Below are 19885 nucleotides of genomic sequence, written 5' to 3' on the forward strand. Positions count from 1 at the left end.
TTCAGCACTGCCAGGGATGGGGCAGCCACAGCTTCTCTGGGCACCCTGTGCCAGCGCCTCAGCACCTTCACAGGGAAGAGCTTCTGCCTAAGAGCTCAGCTCAGTCTCCCCTCTGGCAGGTTCAAGCCATTCCCCTTGTCCTGTCCCTGCAGGCCCTTGTCCCAAGCCCCTCTCCCGGTTCCCTATACCCCGGCCGTACCCGCCAGCCGCAGGCAAGCTCTCCCCTGCGTTCCTTCCGGGATCGGGCGCCGCCCCCGGAAGTCGTTGTCCGTCCTTCCGCCGCGGAGGGGAGGACGCTCCGGGCCGCGCTGAGGGCAGCGCCGCCGCCGAGAGGAGCGGAGCAACGCGGAGCGGAGCCGCGGGTCTCGCCCAGCCCGGGGCAACCGGTGAGCAGCGGCTCTGACCCCGCTGAGGCGCTGCCGGGCCCCGGTGGGGGCGGCCCGGGGGCCGCTGGGCCCGGCGGCGGGAGGGGGGTCCTGCGCTGAGGGGGCGATGGCGGTTGGGGCAGCGCGGTCGGGGTCTGCATTCCCCCGCCGCTTGTGATGTAAGTGCCGGCGATGCCGTGTCGGGGCCGACTTTGAGGCCGGGGGACGGGGGGTGTCGTTACCGGCCCCGCCGCCTCCCCTGGGGCTGTAAGCGGGCTGAGGGCACCGGGACGCGGAGAACCGTGCTCAGCCTGCGGGCTCTGCGTGCAGCTCCTCACGTTAGGTTGTTTTTATATGTATTTATCTTAATCCCATGGGTGTGTTTCGATAGTTAATCAGGGTGAAGGTGCCACAAACTTCGCAGGTCGGGCCCCTCTGTTTCCCTACCGAGTTCCATGTGGAACTCTTTGCTTATAAGCAGTCTTGCTGCATGGGTGTCTGCTGTAAGGCTGGGGATCAAAGTCCTTGAAGCCCAAACCAGATGGCGTTTGGAGTGTGTTTAAGATGCTGAGCAGCACGTTTTGGATGCTTCTGTGGGTATTTGTCACCGTGTGAACACCCTGTGCCTGTTCAGGTTGTTCTCTTGCAGCAGGGAGCGGTTGTATAGTCAGAGAGGGTGTGTGAAGTGTTGAAAGAGAAATGACACACCTGGAGTAACAGAACGTCTGAGGAGGTGGTTTAACTCCGGCTTAAATCCTGCTGGTGTGGGCAGGGCACTGGTGCTTGTGTGAGGGGTTGTTGAGTTAACTGAGGGGGCTGTTACAGGCAAAACTGAACTCATTTTGGGGGGCTGAGATGTAGCCCAGTGCTGGGAGTTGGTGGCAGTGCTTAGTTTTGGAGAAGGGGTGGAAAAAGGGAGGCTGTGATTTAAATCCACTGTCAATATTCCGTACTTCTTTTGTTTGGTGTTATGGTTGTAAATGTATTCTTTGAACTGATGCTTTGTATTGACAGTTCTTCATGGGATGTGTATGGAGCAGCTCTTGCCTTTCCAGTTACCTGAGACTCCTTTGAGACAGCTCAGCACAGAAGGATGTAGTGTTTTCCAGGAACAGAGCTTTACTCAGGAATCGTTGGCCTTCTGGACATGGTTACACAAGTGTTTTGCAGCAGGGAAGGTTAGGAAGAGAACTGTAACTCCATGAAATGCTTTGCTGACAAAACCCTAAAACAGTACACAATAAAAGAGAAGAAAGGGATATAAATCAGGTTACAGTCATTCTTAAGATGTCTTTATGCAACAAACTCTGATTATAAGCTTGATGATAGTCCATGATTCTGATATTTAATCTTGGTTTGCAGTGTTATCTAATCTAGAACAGTCTCAGCTCCCTCCTGATGTTTGCTATGTAATGCCCGATTATGGGTGTTATTTCTTTCTTTCTGATATTGGACTACTTGTGAACTCAAATGACACCTAAAATGGTGCTTGTGGAGTCCTTTAAAGCACTGTCAGTAACAAGTCAGGTACAAAGTGTGTAAGATGTTCTGCAGTTTTTCTCCAAGATTTTAACCTGTAGTTTTAATCTGAATCCAGTGAGTGTGGTTGATGTCTTGGAAAAAGCACAGAGCATGTAGAAGCTCCATCACTGCTGTAGCTGAGGAGGTTTGACAAGTTTTAGCTAATCCTCTTCATATTCTTATTTGTTTTCCCAAACAGTACAAAGCAGTTTTCAGCTGTTTCTTGTGATTTCAATCATGAGTCACATGTAGGTGGTGAGACAGCCTGTTCATTCATGAATTCATGTTACTCCTGACTAAGTGGCCAGTGCCACGGGCTGGAGTTAAGGTTTCAGTGTGGACAAACAATACTGTAGCTTAAGGCCTGTACTGATGTTTGAGGGGAAAACACATCTTCAAGTTGAAATTGTGAGCTCTGTGGGTAGAGTGGTGAAGCCTTGTGGCCATTTGGCTTCAAGAAGTTTGAAGTGGTGGCTGCAATTTCCCCTGCCAAATTACAGCTCCAAACTGTGGTTATTTTCAGGTGGCTGATGAGACCGTGTGTCTGTCATTACAGCTAATGACTTCTGTCCTCAGGATCATTAATTAGCAGCCTGCACTGTTTATACCAGGAAACAAGCACTGCAGCTGAAATGACTTGGTTGCAAGAAAGATGCACATTGAAACTGAAGACTCATGCTCTGCAAAGACAGCAACCATGTTCCTTCCCTAACTCCTGAGCTGCCTAATGGCTTTTGTTTTCTGTTCTGAGTCTCTTGGATCATGCTGCTCCACCCATTCCTTTAGAGGAAGTTAGCTCATTAGTTAATTATCCTGCTGCTAATTACATGCTGGAATGTTCAGGGTTGCCCATGAATCATGCACATTTCGACACTTAGGTGGCTCTGAAGAATTTTGTGGCATTTATTTATTCTTTGGAATAAGTCCATGCTATTTTAAGGATGTTTTCCCATTGGCAAAATACAGAGTTTTAACCAAATCTCATCCTCCCACCCCTCAGTTTTGATGCACTTCCTAACCCACCTTGTAAATCTGTGTTCAGTAACTGAAGTTGGGTGTGCTTTTAGGTGGGACTTGCTGCTCTCCTGATCTGCTGTCAAGTGTGATGTTCTATTCAGGCACCAGTAAAATATAAACCAGAAATGTGTGTTTGGAGACTTACTCATTTTTTCTTCTCTTCCTGCCTGGGGATGGCCACTAAGGACCAGACAGTTGCAGAGACATTGTGAACACTCTTTGAAGCCCTGTGATACTGTTTAATGAGAAGAGTGAATGCACGTTGTTCATTAAGTGCTATGAAGACTTAAACTTGAAAAGCCAAATCGCATTTGCTTCAGTTGCTCATAGTTGTGCCAAGAGTTTCTTGAGAAGACTCTTGATTTCAGGGAGTAAAGAGAAAGAGATGAGAGAAAACAAGCAGAACCCAAACCGAAAGCAGGCAGAGGGATTCAGATGTGAGGAGATGTGGGTTTGTGATCTGAAGTGTAGGAGGCTGAAGGAGGCTTTCTAGAAGTCAGGGGCAGTTTCATACCTTTGTGGCAGCCTGCCTGTTCTGTTACATGAAGCCTTTTCCTATTTTGGGCTAAGTTTAAGGGACTTTGTTACCGAAATTGAAAGTCATTCATAGAACAGCCTTATACCACTTTCATTTCCAGTGTTAGCACACAGAGTTAGCTAGAAACTAGTTTTCATAGCTTGTAGTAATTTTAAATTGACTTGCAATGACCTCTTACTAAAGGCATTTATAGACTGATTAAATGAGACCCTTTTCTGCTCAGCTTTGCTATCTCAGCTTTCTCAACCAGCTCTTCTACCAGAGATGACCCTAAGCAATCCAGAACTGATAAATAGTTTATGAAGAAGTCAGTATCTCGTTGTGGCTGTGATGCCATCTGCATTGACAAGAAGGATATCTGCTTACTCAGTCTCTAGGAAGTAAAGTAGGTAGGTACCAGAAAGGAACAAGAAATACAAGCTGCTGATAAATCTGTACTCCTATCCCTCCTTTCACACACAGTGCTTTTCCTGAAGCCAAAGCTGTGTCTGCAGTCTTTGGAAACCCTAATGTGTTATGAAAATGATCTTGGGTTTATTGCTGGAAAGACTGTGTTACGTAAGTGGAATCCCTTTCATGTGTGTGTTAAATCAGCCCTTAGTGACAGATCCTCTTTGATGAAGGGAGCCCCTTTTCCATACCACATTAAAGCTAAGAATGCACTTGCTCTTTGCTGGGACTATGATACCTGCTTTAATAAGTTTACTGTGATTTTTCTAGCTCTTTTGTAATGTGGTCTGTGTAAAAAGTAGAAGATAGTCTTTTGCTGTTGTTGAGAGCTTTGAGCCACAATGTCCTCAAGCAGTAATTGCTGCTACTTCAGTCCATAATGTCAGAACCATTATGGGGTTCTGACAAAAATGGCCTATGGATTTATGGACTTACAATTGGAGGAGAGAGCACCTTTTGAAAATGGAGAGCTAGTTTTGTGCTTTATATAACTGGCCTGCACACCAAGCTGTCACATGTGATCATCAGGTGTTGACAAACTTCTGAGCTCTCTTCTTATGCCAGAGTTTTAATTGTGAAATAGCACTGCTTGGGAAGGTTTTTATCTTTAGTCCCATGGGAATGTCATGGAAGATCATTAGATAAAGTAGTAGCAAAATAGTTGTGCTCCATCAGTGTAATCTGGTTCATTCTGTGCTACTGCTGAACTTCACTGTCTTTTTATATGAGCACTCAAGAGGTCAGAGGTTGGCTGTCCTCTGGATGGGATGTGAGCAAGGTGTTGCTGCCTGAGCTTTGGTGACTGTTGTAGGTTGTGTTTTGGTCTCTGTAGCTGTTTCTCAGCATTACACAGGGAATTGAGATTGTAGATTGTAATCTGCAAATATTGCCTGAAGACTAAATGCTTTGATGGAATGGATGAGGTTTAGATGTATCCTCATTGCTTCCCATGAAAAACTTGGTCTCCCAACACCTGAAACTAGAAACTCCGTGGAAACCAGGATGTAGGTTTTATTAATTGCATTCAGTGAATGCTGCTGCCCTTCAGGTCAATGGCAAACACTTCTTAAGAAAACCCTTTCCACTTTGCTCCACTCCGGGCTGACCTTAACCCTTTTGTTGTTCTCTGGTACTACTTGCAATAAAATGTGTGTTTCTTGTGTCTTTACTCTTTCTGTGTTTCCTTTAGTAAATCTTCAAAGATGGATTGAAGTGTATGAAGTACGATCACAGGGAAAGTGATGTGGCTGTTGGCCAACAGGAGTTTGTAGAGAAGTTGGGGTTTCTGGTTTTGGCACTTCTATGACTGCGGTAACTAAACCCCTGTCCTGTTTGTATGTGTGCTTTCAGCTGCAGCTTGGACAGAATCACAGAGCAACCATGGGCGAGACAGCTTAAAAAAATTAGAAAAAAGGGAAAAATTCCAACAAAACATGTTTAGGAATGGCAGATCATTAAATTGCAGCGATTTCATTGCAGAAAGGCGACTTAAGATGGATTTTTCATATTCAGTTTATTAAAATGCATTGAGTTGTTTTGTTAAATGTGGATGCTGCCCTGCAAAAATTGGCTGTGACATTTTTAGTGTAATGCTTGCCTGTGTTTAAGGAAACCAGAGTGCCTCTGCTCCAAGTGCAGCATGTGATTCCTTCATATTGATTCAGGGTGACCTCTTTTGTCCCTCGATCTGAAACTGATGCAATCGAAAACGCTTGAAGGGGAGGAAACAGAACAACTTGCTTTGCTTTGTGGCTTGGCTTTGTGACTATTTACAAATCTCTCCTGAAAGAATGCAAGAAAGAGAAGAATCTTGCTGTTAAGAGACCTGCTTTGCTCACTGCAGGGAGAGCTGCTGAGCTTGACACTGAACAGAGCCTTAGTTTTAGTTCTGATGTACATAAAGAGCTAGCAGGGTGCCAGAGGTAACTGTGGTGGTTAAAACTCTGTGGATACAGAAAGCTAATTCATGGTGATTTGGGTAAGAACAGACATCTGAATTCATGAAACTGGCCTACAGACTTTTAACTTACCCTACTGAGTGAGTGATAGGAGCAGGGCTGTTATCTCCTTGTGTGTTATAGAGATGGGTGTAATACTTTTTTGAAGCTTATTATGGAAATATTTTTGCCCATTGTGTATTTATAGCTCCCTGCAGTTTGCAATGAAAACATCCAGGCTGATCAGCTTTACATTAATGGCAATAGTGGAAATTCTATGTGTGGTTTCTACAGGCTCCTCCAATAGAAATCTCTAACCGAAATGCTGCTGCAGCTTCTAGTTTTAGGAAGTGGTGTTTAGGCTGAATCAGCAGCAACTGGAGAGTTTCGAGCTTTTGCTTCCCCATTCTTTGCAGAGTTGGTGATAAAGGGTGTGTGTGATGCTCTGAGAATGGGCTGTATTTCCAGACAGTGCCAACATGCTATTTCCGTCCCAGGCTGTGCAGTGGACAAACATTTGCTGTTTGATTTCTGGTCTGGTAGCTGGATTGTTGGTCGGCAGATTTGTGTATCATTGCAGTCAACATAAAGAGCTTACTTGTGGAATCATAAAATGATGGTAGCACAGAAACTAGAATGTTTTGGTGAGGGCAATGTCCTGATTTCCCCCTGTTAGTTTATCCATGTGGGAATGAAGTAAAGCTCTCAAATACTTAAGATGTAGTTGGTTGGTTGGTTCTCATTTTGCTTTGCAGAAGCGTATTAATGTCTGTTTAACTGTCAGGCATTTCTATGGGAAAGAGAAGAGTGTTCAGCTGCTCTCTGTCTATGGAAATGGGATGCGTCATTATAAATGATGTCATAAAGAAACTGATTCCCTCACTATACCCATCCCTACAATGAAACTATTTTTAGACACTCATTTCTTTCAAAGACAGAAAAGCTGTTCTTGGAAGGAGCCTTAACACTTACATAGATAAGATGGAATATTTAGTTTGTTCCCCCCTCATAAAGATCATGCCCCAGGGATGGGGCAGCCACTGCTTCTCTGTGCACCCTGTGCCAAAGCCTCACCACCCTCACAGGGAAGAGCTTCTTCCTTATATCTAATCTAAACCTCCCTCCAGCATTTAAAATTGGAACTAGTTGAAATGCCCTTGGGAGCAAGCTGGTATGTGGGATGGTTTCTGTCAAGCAAGGGAAAAAAAGGGAGCGTTGGATTGTTGGAAGACAGGCTCTGCATAGTGGTAGTGTAGGCATGAGAATAAATCAGTCAGTATATATAAGTTCTGTAGAGCTGTGCCCAGCTTAACTCTGAAGTAACTTGAGAGCTAAAGGAAATGGAGATCATCCTCATTCGTGCTGATGTGCCCTGCTGGGTTAGCTATGATACTCCACTGTGCTGTGAAGGCACATTCTTCGAGGCCAAGGATCTGTTACCTAGTCTCTGCAAAGTGATTCTTTGCAGAGGCAGTCTCAGCTTGAAGACAAACCTATTTGGGTTTTGTCTCTTACTCAGTTTGCTTCCTTTGTTGGTGATTAACTTTCTGTGTTTCTTTTCCTCCGTTGCTTTGTGCCTGTTAAGAACAACGTGCTTGTGAGATCAGAGCCTTTTCCCATGTGTGGAAGTAGCTGGCTGTGACTGGTGCTGCTTTCTAGGCCGGCTGTCTGGGACTGTTTGCAGGCCAGCGCTGTGCAAGCACAGTAATGCTGCAGTTGGCTTTGGGGCTGTGTGGTTGTATAACTGCACCCTTTCTCCGTTGGCCTTGCCTTTATTGTTATGGCACTATTAAATAATTAAAACAGATTACTTCTTTCTAAAAGGCAAGCCTTCAAAATAAATGATTTATAGGAGGCTGCTGTTATGTTTCTGTCTTTAACCTTTCTCCTTTCAAACAGGAAGAAAATGAGCCTGAAATCTGAACGCAGAGGGATTCACGTTGATCAGTCGGAGCTACTGTGCAAGAAAGGATGTGGTTACTATGGCAATCCTGCTTGGCAGGGATTTTGCTCCAAGTGCTGGAGAGAGGAATACCATAAGGCCAGGCAGAAACAGATTCAAGAGGATTGGGAGCTGGCAGAGCGGTAAAGAGCCCTCTTTATTCCTTCATCTCCTACAGCAGGCTGACTTCACCAAATACCATTCCCATCTCCTGTTTTCTAGCTCTGTCTCAGTTTCATCACAAGTTCTCAGATTTGACCTTTCCATCAGGAATGAAAATGTTCCTTTTGATGCAAAGATGAATATTTATGACGTTCTAATTTAAGAGGTTTCAAAAGAAAGTCTGTGAAGTAACAAATGGAAACACCCCCCCAAGCTCTCAACAAATGCTTTGACCTGATTTGCATACTGAAGTCTGTAATTCTGACTAGGGTGAAAGTGATAATTTTGATTAAAATACCTCTGTCTCTGGAGACCGAAGTTATTGTCTTGAATACAGCCAGCACAATGGTTTTCCATTGCAGCTGCTGAGTCTGTTGTCAGATGAAGGGTTTAAGTTGAAGGGTTAAGACCAAAAGAATCAAAACTTTGGCTTTAATAATTTAGGTAAGCAGAGCTCTCTAGTTTTCCTTGCTTGACCCTGAAAATGAGTGTTGCAGGAAACCTGTACCTGAGTGAGAAAATAAGAGCAGCTACAACTGCTTTTTGTTGGGTAGAAAGAAAAGGATTTATCCACTGTCTGAGAAACTGCAGAGCATCCTCTTTGTACTACAGCTGAAACATCCAGGTGTGAGTTACATGACATCCACTCTACATTAACTGTTTCAGGGTTATGTGAATTCTTGAGATGGAGGAGCATCTAGCTGAGTTGATTGGTAGTTGACGTGAGCTGGCCAAGATGCTTGTTCATATTGGCACAGTTCTCTGCATACACTTACCTTAATGTATTAGTGCTGTATGTCAGAACTCTAGAGATAAATGCCCAAGAGACTTATCTGCCCTTGAGTTTGGAACCTTCAGTGAACTTGAGTTACCAAGTGATGTGTTAACCAAGGTCACTGGGGGAAGAAAACAAAAGGAAGGAAAAGAAGGCATTAACTGCAGTGTTCACATCAGCCTCTCTGAAGAAGGTGACATCTGTGAAAGCTTTCTGAACTTCAGCTGGGTCCAGGTGGATGGTTGTGGTTTGGAAGCCCAAGTTTTGCTGGTATCTAACTCCTTTAGACACTCTTGCCTTAAGCCTTGAAGGAGTTTGGTTTGTTTTAAAGTGGAGCTGGAACAGAAACTTCTAAGAAAGGTAGAAAGAAGTGCTTGAAACCTTTTCTAGCCTTATCAGAAGGTGCCAGGTAAGCTGTTGAGTACAGTACAGAGGACATTTTTTGTTTCTTCTGCCATAAATTTGGCTTTAACAGTAAATAAAAACTTAAGTCTTATCAGAGCAGATAGTTACACTGTCGATCTTAACATCTACATACAATAAAGTGGGGTATTTAGGGAATTCTTTAATACATAACTGTTCAGCAGGGAGATACTAAAGGAACAGATAAGCTCAGGTTGTTTGTTGTAGTGAACAGACTTGTCAGCACGGATAAGAGACAATTCCCTACCCAAGAGATTACAAATGCAAGACCATTTATGGTCCATCCTGAGCTGAATGGATGTAAGTTTAAAGAAAAATGGCTTAACCTGGTAGCATCATGAAGGGGGATCTAGCTTAACCTATTTTAATCCTCCTGCATAGGAAGAAAAGTAGGGTTGGTATTTTTGCCCTCCCCTACTTTCTACATGTAGATTAAAAGATGAGCTTGGTCTTTGCAGAACACCCGTCAGTGTTGCAGTGGTTTGCCTCATTCATTCAAGAAGCATATGTATTTCCAAGGCTTTGAAAGCCATTTATGACAACAGTGATTTATTGCCCAGGATATTTCTGAGATTGTGACAGGGTATTTCACTTGTTCGGCTGTGAGCCACAGTTTTATCTTAATAAGATGGTAGAGTAATAGGTTGTGAAACTTGGAACATGATGCAGGGAGGAAGGCAACTGAATCAATTATTGGGAGTCCTCCCACAGTCTTTCACCTCACCTCTACCTGTGTAGATTTGAGGGCTGTGACAGGAGGGGAAGGTGACCATGATTATACTTCAGTCTCCTCCCTTTTGACCTTACTACTTAATCCTCCCTGGCCATTATAAGCTTTTCCTTGCTTTCACCCTTGCAACATGGAAAGAGTGGATGTAGTGTAGTGAACAGAGATGGGGTAGGAAACAAGAAATGAAGATGGGCATAGAGGAGAATTAGCATGTCAAATGAGTAATTCATTGCACAGCTTATTTGTGCTGGTTTAAGACCTACACTTTCTAATTGCAGGCTTCAGCGTGAGGAAGAAGAAGCCTATGCCAGTAGCCAGAGCACCCAAGGGGCACAGTCACTGACCTTTTCCAAGTTTGAAGAAAAGAAAACCAATGAGAAAACACGGAAAGTCACTACTGTGAAGAAGTTCTTCACTGCTTCTTCCAGAACAGGAGCTAAGAAGGGTAACTTCCTCCTTTGCTTTTAGTGGTTCTGAACAGCATGTTAAGTTAAAAAGTGGTTTTGATGGATGTATTGTTCTAAAAGGCAGGGTAGTGCACTGTGATTTAACTTCAAGAAGTTGGAGGGTGATTACTGTGTGTGAAGTCTTCCTGAAAACACATGAAAGCATGAGCTTTTGGGTGATGCCAAACAATGTTTTGAGTACTGCAGTGCACTTCTAAACGTGTGACTATGTTTGTGTTAGTTATACAGGAGTTCTTCCACTGAAGTGTAGTGCAAACGTATTCCTGGTGGTGGTACACCACTGCACTGAGTGGAAGTATCTCATTCATATGATGCATGTTCCTGCCAGATTCATGAGCCAGCCATAGTTGGATACTGTGCTGTAGGACTTGAAGGGGAGCTAACTCTTCCGAAAGAAGGCAGGAGAAAAGGGACTGGCTGTCAGTCACCTCAAACAAACTGGTATGTCCAATTGTGATAGAAATGCTGATCAGGTGATGCTGCTATAATGATCACTCCAACAGCTTTAATAGGAAAAAGGGAATGTGTAAGCAGGGTGCCTTTAAATGAGAATGAATCTGAAAGGAAACTTGTGCTTATGTGTATGTGGGTTGCAAATATCGAGTCTGTGGTTGCCTCAATGTTTATTCTATAGCATGTGTTACAAGAATGATTAATGGCGCTGAAGTCTTTGCATAGCAGTAGCTTACATGGGCAAAAGCTGGAAAATACTGTGGAATAGGCATTCCAGAAGAAAAACCCTCATTAATGTATTTTAGCCTTATTGATGATGCATTTCCTTAATGAGAAATACTGTGTGCCTGAATTTCATCTTAGACTTTGTCTTGGTGCATGGGCAGCAGCTGGCTAAACGACACATTCAGCTATGTATTAAAAGCTTCTTTTTTAAGTTCATTCATTCTCACTTTCCATGTTTTCTTTTTGTTTTTACCCCTTCACCATCTCTCCTGACATGCTCCTGCTCTTGGTGTCTCGCTTGGCTTTTGCATTCATTTCAGTGGCTCAAGAGAAAGGCGTTAAGCAAGGACAGCCTGGGAGGGAGCGAAATGCTGATAACATTCTCAGGGATTTGAAGGAGATTTTTACTCCCTCCTGGGAACTGGCTTCCCCTTCTGAAGGTAATGCAGTACAGCTTGAGCAAGCTGTCTGCCTGATTTTAGTGAGCTTTACTTCTTAGTTGGGCTTTGCAAAATACAAACTAGGGTTGTGCCAGTTGTAACTCGTGCTGTTGAAGATGGAGGTGACAAAAAAAGCAATTCCAGCATCTTGAGGGGAGCTTGAATCACTAAACCAATTCTTTGCTCTTTGGTGGGGAGAGTGTAGGAATAAAGCTGGAATTTCTGAGCTCTGCCTCAGTGTGTCATCTGAAGGGTTATGCAGTAGCTGCATCTTGTGCTGCTTCGTATTTGTATCAAAAAATAATCCCATATTGCCATTATAAATCTGATTATAAATTGAAATGACTTCATTTTAATAATTCACACTTCCAGAACTTTTGCACTCTCAAACTATGTCCAGATGTTTGTTGTATTAATGAAGAAGACAGTTTTCTATCAAGAGAGGACATTCTGGTTTCATTTAAGCCAAAAGGACACCAAAACCCCTGATGCAAACAGCTCTAGGATCTTGTCCTGTGTTATTTGTTTGCAGTTCTGATGCATTCTGCTGACTAAAGAGATTTGAAGGTGTACCATTCTTTGTAAATTATATGAAGAGGAGGAATGGGTGTGTGTTACAGAGCTGAAGACAAACACTTTGCTTGGACACAGATCTATGACCATGGCACAACCATAGTGAATCACTGGAGTGCTGATGTTCTGCTGTGACAACTTGCTTCTATGTAGAATGCCTTGAGAAAGAGCTTCATATTAATAGCCTTTATCCTCTGTAAAGGTGATCCTTTCTTAACTCTTCCCATCCTTTCTTTCATTTTGGCCTATCTCTTCTATTAGATTCTGTTTAACTTGTTCAAATGGAATTTCTTTAATCATCTTCTTTTTAATTAGACTTAATTCTTCCAGAGTACATCACGAAGATGTTCAGCAACATTTTGTTGCTGAAAGTCCATTTGTTCCTGCAATCCTTAGGAATCAGTGCACATTGTACAAAGTCATTTTCCTTAAATCAGGATTTCAACACTGAGGTTAATGAAGCTGCATCGCTTCTGAGTGACAACATGTAGTTCTTGGCATGACTCATTAAAAACACACCTCATTTTAATGTTCAGTTTTTTAATGCATGCATTAACAGTCATCTGCCTCAGTTGACTGCATCATTTGAGTAACTAAAAATAATCCATTTTAAATCTATGACTGAAAGAGTCATACCCCTAAGGTCCAGTAGTGGAACTCTTATTTGATAATACAGCAAACTCAGTGTTGAAGTGAGTAATAAAACTTCAACTTCCAAATGAAGTCAGTAATTGTGGAAAAAAATAGCTTGGAATTCTGTTCTTTCAAAAGAGGATCTGCTTGCTTTGAGTGTTATTTCAAAACTCTGCTTTCTGCTTATTGGTTGCGTGATGTTAACTGTGGCAAATTTAGTTCAACATAAGGAATGGTTGCCATTCAGCTTGAATACTATACAGGCATTCCATCTTGAATCTTAAGGATAAAGAAGTTAGGAGGAAATCCCTGCTGGAAAAGCATTCTTGTGTAACTAGGAAGGAGGTTGATTTGCACTCTCTATCTTGATTGCTACAGCTGGAATTTAAATGTTTGCAAAACCTTTTCCATTCTTATCACTTAAATACCATAAATGTTCTACCGGTACCTGACCAAAGGATTATCCAGAGAGGGTTAATCTGTGAGGTCCTAATGAGTCTTGTGATGTGGTCAGATGATCAGTGATTGTTGGTCACTGGATCATACAGCTTTGGATTTACTATAGTGCTGGATCTCTTGAAAATCAACTAACAGCAAACCAAAGAACCACCAGTAAGTTACCTCAAATCCAAATGAAACACGCCAACTTAAATATACTAATCCCATTCATTTCCTTTGATTTTGTTTCCTTCTAGTTTGTTCTGCATGTATGCTTATGGAAACAGATGTTTTTTGTTGTGCATGTTTGTGTTTTCAGATTGAAAGATATGTCTGTATCGTGTTGACCATGAATATTTTCATGTTTTCTGTCTTTCTGCTGCTTGCTTTTCATCATGTTCATGTACATCATCTCTATTCACTCCTTCATTTTGAACAGTGTTGGCTGGCAAACTGAAAGGTGGGTGAACTAAACTTGGGTAGTGAAGGTATTGGATCAGTACAGTTAACTTGCGGCACATGCTTTGGAAAGCCAGATGTCTTTGCATGGAAAAACCCCGTGGTTGCAGCTGTATGAACTTGCATCCAGTGCTGTGTGCAGTCTGGTGTTCCTGCCTCCTCCTTGAGCGTGAAGCAGATTCTTCCTCCAGCAGACACAGTGCTGCTGCCCTAGCTGAAACACAAGTGACCAGGTTCCCATTTGCACTGTGGGTGTGATTGTGTGGCGTTTGCTGCCTAGCAAAGAAGGGCTGCTGTGTTTGCACCAACCTCATGCTCCCATTCCTTGTCTTCTGCTGCTGCTCATGATGGGAAGCCAGCCTGGGGAGCTGATCAGGAGGGAAAGTAACCCCATAAGCAGCACTGATTTCTGAGTAGGACTGGCCCCTGAGCTAGTTCATGAGCCAGTTGAGAACTTGTGGTGGTGCCAGCAAAGCAGGAATGTGAAGGTGAGGGAGAATGGGGAAGGGACCCCTCCATTATCTTAAATCGCTGCAGAATCCCATTTGGAAACCTTGCTCTTACATAGTTATCTAACCTGGGAATGAAAAATGTAAGAAACCCAAAAGCAAACCCATGTTATGGTAATATGCTAATGTAAAACTGCCATTAAGTGTAAATGGGTTTGTGGCTATGAATGTTTTGCTGCTGTGGGTTACTCAGTTTCCTGGCATTCTGTTTAATAATATCCAGCTTTTCACTGCTAAAGCTTGAGAAATAAATGCTCATTCCTCTGCACAGTTGAAAAAACAACCTGTAATTTCAAGACACGTTAAGCACGTCCTGCATTCATCCATCAGTGTAAAAAACCTAATCTGATGTGCCCCAATTTTCCCAGCAGAGATCCAAGAAGCCAAGGCTCCCAGCCCTTCTATAAACAGGCAAGCCAGCATCGAGACAGATCGGGTATCCAAGGAATTCATAGAATTCCTCAAGACATATCATAAGCCTGGACAAGATATCTATAAGCAATGTAAGCTCTTTTTGGACACGATGAATCATAAAAGGGTAAGTTTTGCATGCCTCTGACATAAATAAATGGGGAAATTAGGGAGAGATGGAGAAAATGCTGCTCTTCTTCCAGCAGTTTGGGTTTGATATATTGTATACAGGAGTGCCATATGTCTGATATGCATAGTCAAATGAAGAACAGTGGCAGTCTTAACTTCTGAATGGCCTTGCTTTTTGGTATGCAAAGAGACCTCCAACCCCAGTGTCTTGAGTATATTGAAAGAGCTTTCCTTTACATCCCAGATAAATTAAATCTGAGCAAATCCCATATAAATCAGATTGTGGAACAGTCTTCTAGACAAATGACTTGTGGAAATTAGAATATAGTGCGTTGTGAATTTGTAGGTATCTTAAGTCTTAAAAGGTTATAAAGAAAGTATCAACCCACACATCTCCTTTCCTTTGGGGAAGGGGAATTGACTGTGCTTTTTTAATATGGAATACAGGTTACATCTTCATTCTCCATTAAAACTTTAATGTTCCTTAAATATTAATGTGTCACTAGTGCCACCTGTGGTTGAAATGAGTCAGTGTTCAGGACACCTCTATTTTTTCCTTTTCTACCTCTCCTATTTAGTGTGTAGTTAAGTTGTATCCTCAAACTGGACTGAAATTAAAGGGAGTTGGGGTGGAATCTGACATGCCCTCCACTTTGAAAACAGCTTGAAGTTTGTTTGGAACTGATTGGTTATAAACACTGAAAGTCCTTTCATTTCCTAGTTCCTTGATGACTTGTGCTAGACAAAAAGAAGTCTTTCTTAAAATGTACAGTTTGCTCCTACACATAAATCAGGCCTAAAATGCAGCACTGCCATCAGAGCTGAGACTGCATCCAGGGTAACTGTCTAGTTTTTGGCCTTGGAGAATTCGGGATCTGAGTTCTCTCTCAGTTCTGTTTTGGTTTTAGGTATGGTTTTATACTGACATTAATAGTGCAGAGAGACCTGATGGATAAAGTCAGTTTTAACCCTTCAATCTGTTATGTTCTTCAGTAGCTCAGTTAGCTGATGCCCAAAAGACAGCGTTGTTTCACAAGTAACACTGTGAATATTTTTCATAGTCATTAGGAGCCTTTATTGGATAGATATCATTTCAGATTATGATTTATGCTCTTGGTTTTTGGTGGACTTATGGTGTCTCTTTGAAAAATTAGAGACAAAATAGGGAGCAAGCATTCGGCTTCACAGTCTACATTGGTTTGTGACCGATACTCAGGGATGGGTCTGGGGAAAGTGGCATTCCAGCTGTGCAATTTTATGGCTAATATATATTTGTTCAGTAAATAAATGTCTTTCACATGCCGAGGAGTCAGTGCATCTTGGTTCTCACATTTTGGGTATAATTTACCCAACAGAAGTACCTCTGATGATACATTTGCATTCTCAGACTGTTACTGCAGCTGGACACTTCCCTTAATCAAACCACAGAGGAACTGCTGTCATTTCTTCCATGCATGCACACTTAATCTGCTTTCTATTACAGGACTTAAGTATTGAGGAGCAATCTGAATGTGCTCAGGACTTCTACCAAAATGTAGCAGAGAAATTACAGACACGTTGGAAAGGTACCGTGTTCTTCTGCCTTGTATCTTACTGCTCAAAAAGTAATGATTTGAGGGTAAAGCCTCAAGTAAAAGCATTCCTAACGAGCTGTCAGAAGTGCTGTTAACCGATTCTAGTACCATAGTTACGACTATTCCCAGCGGCACCGGTTGTATGAAGTTTTACAGCCTAAATAATTTGTTAATACAAATTAAATTGGGTTCAGTTCTTTTCATTTCTTGTTTTAAATTCAATAGTGTTTGTTTAAAACTACAGTTGAGTGTGGAGCTTTAACCCAATGAACAGGCTGTGAGCCTCACATTACACTGTGATGCACAAGAAGCCAGTGAAACAGGAGCTTTTATGTGCCTGGTGTGTAAGTGGCATGGTTTAAATGTATCCAGGGATACATTTAAAGGAGTAAAAATACTCCATTTTTTTAATATCCATTCTATTAACACAGATTGACTCAAGTCAGCAGTACTGATTTGGTGATAATAGGACCAAACTGTGTTAAATCATCAAAAGAGCCACAAAATACTTGATTTACAGTATTGGGGGTGGGATTTGTACCTTTCAGTGCCCCCTGAAAAAGTGGAGAAAGCAATGGATCAGATTGAAAAATACATTATGACTCGACAGTATAAATATGTCTTTTGCCCTGAGACAACAGATGATGAGAAGAAAGATCTTGCTGTCCAAAAGAGAATCAGGTAAGGCTTTAAAAGAAAACTATTTGGGTAATCCGCAGCCCTGTAAATGAGCTCTGAATCGAGCATGTTACAGACCTGCTGTGCACACAAAAGTGCCAAGCTTCTTAAGCAGAGGGTTAAACCCACTTGATTTAAGAAGCAGAAGGAATGAATAGAGCGAATAATGAAAGTTGCTACATTAGGGAAACAAATTGGTTTGGTTTTTATAAAATTATAGCAAAAAGAAAGTATTTCTTCTGGAAATAAATTACTTCAGTGGAATAAAGTAGCTTATGACTGGACTGATGCCTCATTTACACAAAGCACTCCTTGTGTGCCTTGAATTCAAGCAGCAGCTGGTTTCCAACACCTGAATGTCACCGGCACAGAACAATTTAATGGTGTTTTTTTTCCTTGTCACAGGGCTTTGCACTGGGTAACTCCACAGATGCTCTGTGTTCCTGTCAATGAAGAAATCCCAGAAGTCTCTGATATGGTTGTAAAAGCAATTACAGGTTTGTGACCAATGAAGTTTACGTTTCCAGCTTTCATTTTCATCTCTTTTGCTCATGGAGGTTACTTTCCGCTGTCATCAGAAGGGGGTCCAGGCTTTTAGATTTGCAGTAGTCCTTATGGTATCAGACTAGGATGTATCTGTGGAGCAGGGGTAAAGAATCTATTTGAAATACTTGGACTGAACCAAGAGAAGGTTGAATAAACAGCTCTTTTATGGATCTGCAAGCACCACAGATAAAGCGGCTGCAGTATTAGTATTGTCTGATAAGTGTCCTACTCATTCAGGTGCCTGATTAATACAGTTGTAGTGATTGGAAAACCTTTTTATCTTACAGATATCATTGAAATGGATTCAAAGCGTGTCCCTCGTGATAAACTAGCGTGTATCACCAGGTGCAGCAAGCATATATTTAATGCAATAAAAATCACAAAAAATGAACCAGCTTCTGCTGATGACTTTCTTCCAACACTTATATACATCGTTTTGAAGGGAAACCCACCCCGTCTGCAGTCTAACATCCAGTACATCACCCGCTTCTGTAATCCAAGCAGGTTAATGACAGGAGAAGATGGTTACTATTTTACCAATCTGGTAAGTGTGGAGGTTTTACACAAGATTGTCTTTTATTTGGATGGAGGGATTCCCAATAAAGGCAAACATAACATAACATGGAAGGGAAATTAAAGCTAATCTTCCAATAGTGGTTGATGTTACTTAAAGTTCAGCAGCTCTTTTGCTTTCTATCTCCTCCCTCTTCCTTCTCTGCTTTCCAAACCAGACAGTGCTTTGCTTTCTCTATAACGTTAAACCCTTTGTTTGAACAGTCTGGTGCTAAGATGGGCTCTTTAAAGCTTCTGCAGCAGGCATTTATTGGTGTGTGCTTGTTTAATTGAGAAGGAATTATAATTATAAATGTGGCTTCTCTGCATTTCATTGTAAAGCAATTCTTGAGGGAAAATAAATGAATGGAATACTTGGAATGTTAAAAATTCCTTTGAGGAGAGCATCTGTAAGGTAAGATGGGCATTTGACATTCCTTCCTTCAGAAAACGAATAGAGAGCTTATTAGATCCCTGCTGATCAGATCATTAAATATCAATATAGTGCTTTTGTCTAGCTGCCATGTACCTTCTGTTCTCTCACTTCCCAAATAGAGAGGGAAAAAACCTTAGAGGTTTGTGATGTACAGCAGGATAAAAAATGAAGGTGTACATTCCGGTCTGTACCTTGCAGTGATGCTCACTCTGTTTTGTTTGCAGTGCTGTGCTGTGGCCTTCATTGAAAAACTGGATGCTCAGTCTTTAAACCTAAGCCAGGAAGACTTTGATCGGTTTATGACTGGTCAGACATCCCCAAAGAAGCAAGAAGCCGACAGTTTCTCACCTGATGTGTGCCTGGGTGTTAAGCAGATGTATAAAAACTTAGACCTCCTGTCTCAGTTGAATGAGAGGCAGGAAAGAATTGTCAATGAAGCCAAGAAGCTTGAGAAAGACCTAATAGATTGGACTGAAGGAATTACAAAGGAAGTCCAAGATATTGTTGAGAAATATCCATTAGAAGTAAAGCCAAAAAGTCAAGCCTTAGCAGCTATTGACTCTGAAAATGTGGAGAATGACAAGCTGCCCCCACCACTGCAGCCTCAGGTGTATGCAGGGTAATTATCAGTGTTACCCTTGAAAAGCAGCATTATTTTCACCTAGTGTTACCTGCTACTTGGGGAGGGAAGTAAATTTAAGGCTAAAAAATCAGATGAGCTTAAATCAGTACATTTTTAAAGGTGCATTTTGTTCTGGTTAAGTGTAATGAATTGTATTTATTTTAGGTGGATTTCTATCAGGCTTTTGTGGGTTTTTGAACTGAATTTCAATTTTCTACACAAACTGGTGTAATTTTTAAGCAACACTAGTCCATTGACTTCTTTCCTGAGAGCTTCCTTCTGGGCATGCACTTACTTGGTTTTAATGGTTAGTTTAACTTGAATTCAAGTTCCAGCAGAAACTTGAATGGCACCCATGTGAGCCTGAATTTCTCCTGTAGCTGTAAAGATGAAATATATATTGTAAAATATGTAAAATTGTAAATAGATTTCAAATCTTAACGTCTCAGCTGTGCATGACATCTTGTGTTTGAGTGAAAATGATGCCCAGAGTATTCATTTTAACACCTTTTGGTTAAATCCTATTGCAGTATAAAGGGCAAGTACACTGTTAATGATTCAGTAAGGTAGATGGTATTGATTGAATCAGAGGAGATTGTTGTAATGATCTGAAAAGTTCACACTAATCTCAATATGCTCTGTAAAAAAAAAAAGTGCAATTTAAAAGATGGTATTTCTCCATGTGAATGTTCTCTCTGCTTTGTCAGTACAACTGATAGCGTTCAGTGGTGCACAGAGTGCTGGTGTTACTGCTTCTGAAGAGGATGTTGAGCCAGGCTTCAGAAATAGGAAGAAATACTTGTATTGAAAATACAAATTCATGAGGAGGAGGAGGAGATAGTACAAGAGTTGCACCAGAAGTGGCTTTCCTTCCTGGCAT

The 19885-nt window shown here is 41.9% G+C and overlaps 1 protein-coding gene across 4 annotated transcripts; it reads left to right on the top strand.

Annotated features, from left to right (window-relative positions):
* Positions 1-289: 289 nt before the first annotated feature.
* RABGEF1 (RAB guanine nucleotide exchange factor 1) lies at positions 290-19686 on the top strand. Of its 4 annotated transcripts, none has more exons than XM_061363387.1 (10): positions 290-386; positions 7728-7913; positions 10139-10305; positions 11326-11445; positions 14426-14595; positions 16081-16162; positions 16720-16852; positions 17255-17346; positions 17683-17939; positions 18608-19686. In XM_061363387.1, the coding sequence occupies exons 2-10, from the start codon at positions 7735-7737 to the stop codon at positions 19004-19006; spliced, it is 1599 nt and encodes a 532-aa protein (XP_061219371.1). In that variant the 5' UTR covers positions 290-386; positions 7728-7734; the 3' UTR covers positions 19007-19686. The 4 variants fall into 4 exon arrangements, with proteins under 4 accessions (XP_061219371.1, XP_061219372.1, XP_061219373.1 ...); XM_061363388.1 differs by having other exon boundaries at positions 14429-14595; XM_061363389.1 differs by lacking the exon at positions 11326-11445.
* Positions 19687-19885: the final 199 nt, after the last annotated feature.

The sequence above is a fragment of the Neopsephotus bourkii genome, unplaced genomic scaffold, assembly GCF_033783945.1.
Source record: "Neopsephotus bourkii isolate Nb327-2 ecotype Australia unplaced genomic scaffold, CSIRO-AGI_Nbou_v1 NB_1154, whole genome shotgun sequence".
Lineage (NCBI taxonomy): Eukaryota > Metazoa > Chordata > Aves > Psittaciformes > Psittacidae > Neopsephotus > Neopsephotus bourkii.

Coding starts and splice junctions, on each gene's coding strand:
- RABGEF1 (XM_061363387.1), top strand. CDS start 7,735: ATGAGCCTGAAATCTGAACGCAGAGGGATTCACGTTGATCAGTCGGAG. Junction 16,163..16,719: donor ATTACAGACACGTTGGAAAG/GTACCGTGTTCT, acceptor TGTACCTTTCAG/TGCCCCCTGAAAAAGTGGAG. Junction 17,940..18,607: donor GTTACTATTTTACCAATCTG/GTAAGTGTGGAG, acceptor TTTTGTTTGCAG/TGCTGTGCTGTGGCCTTCAT.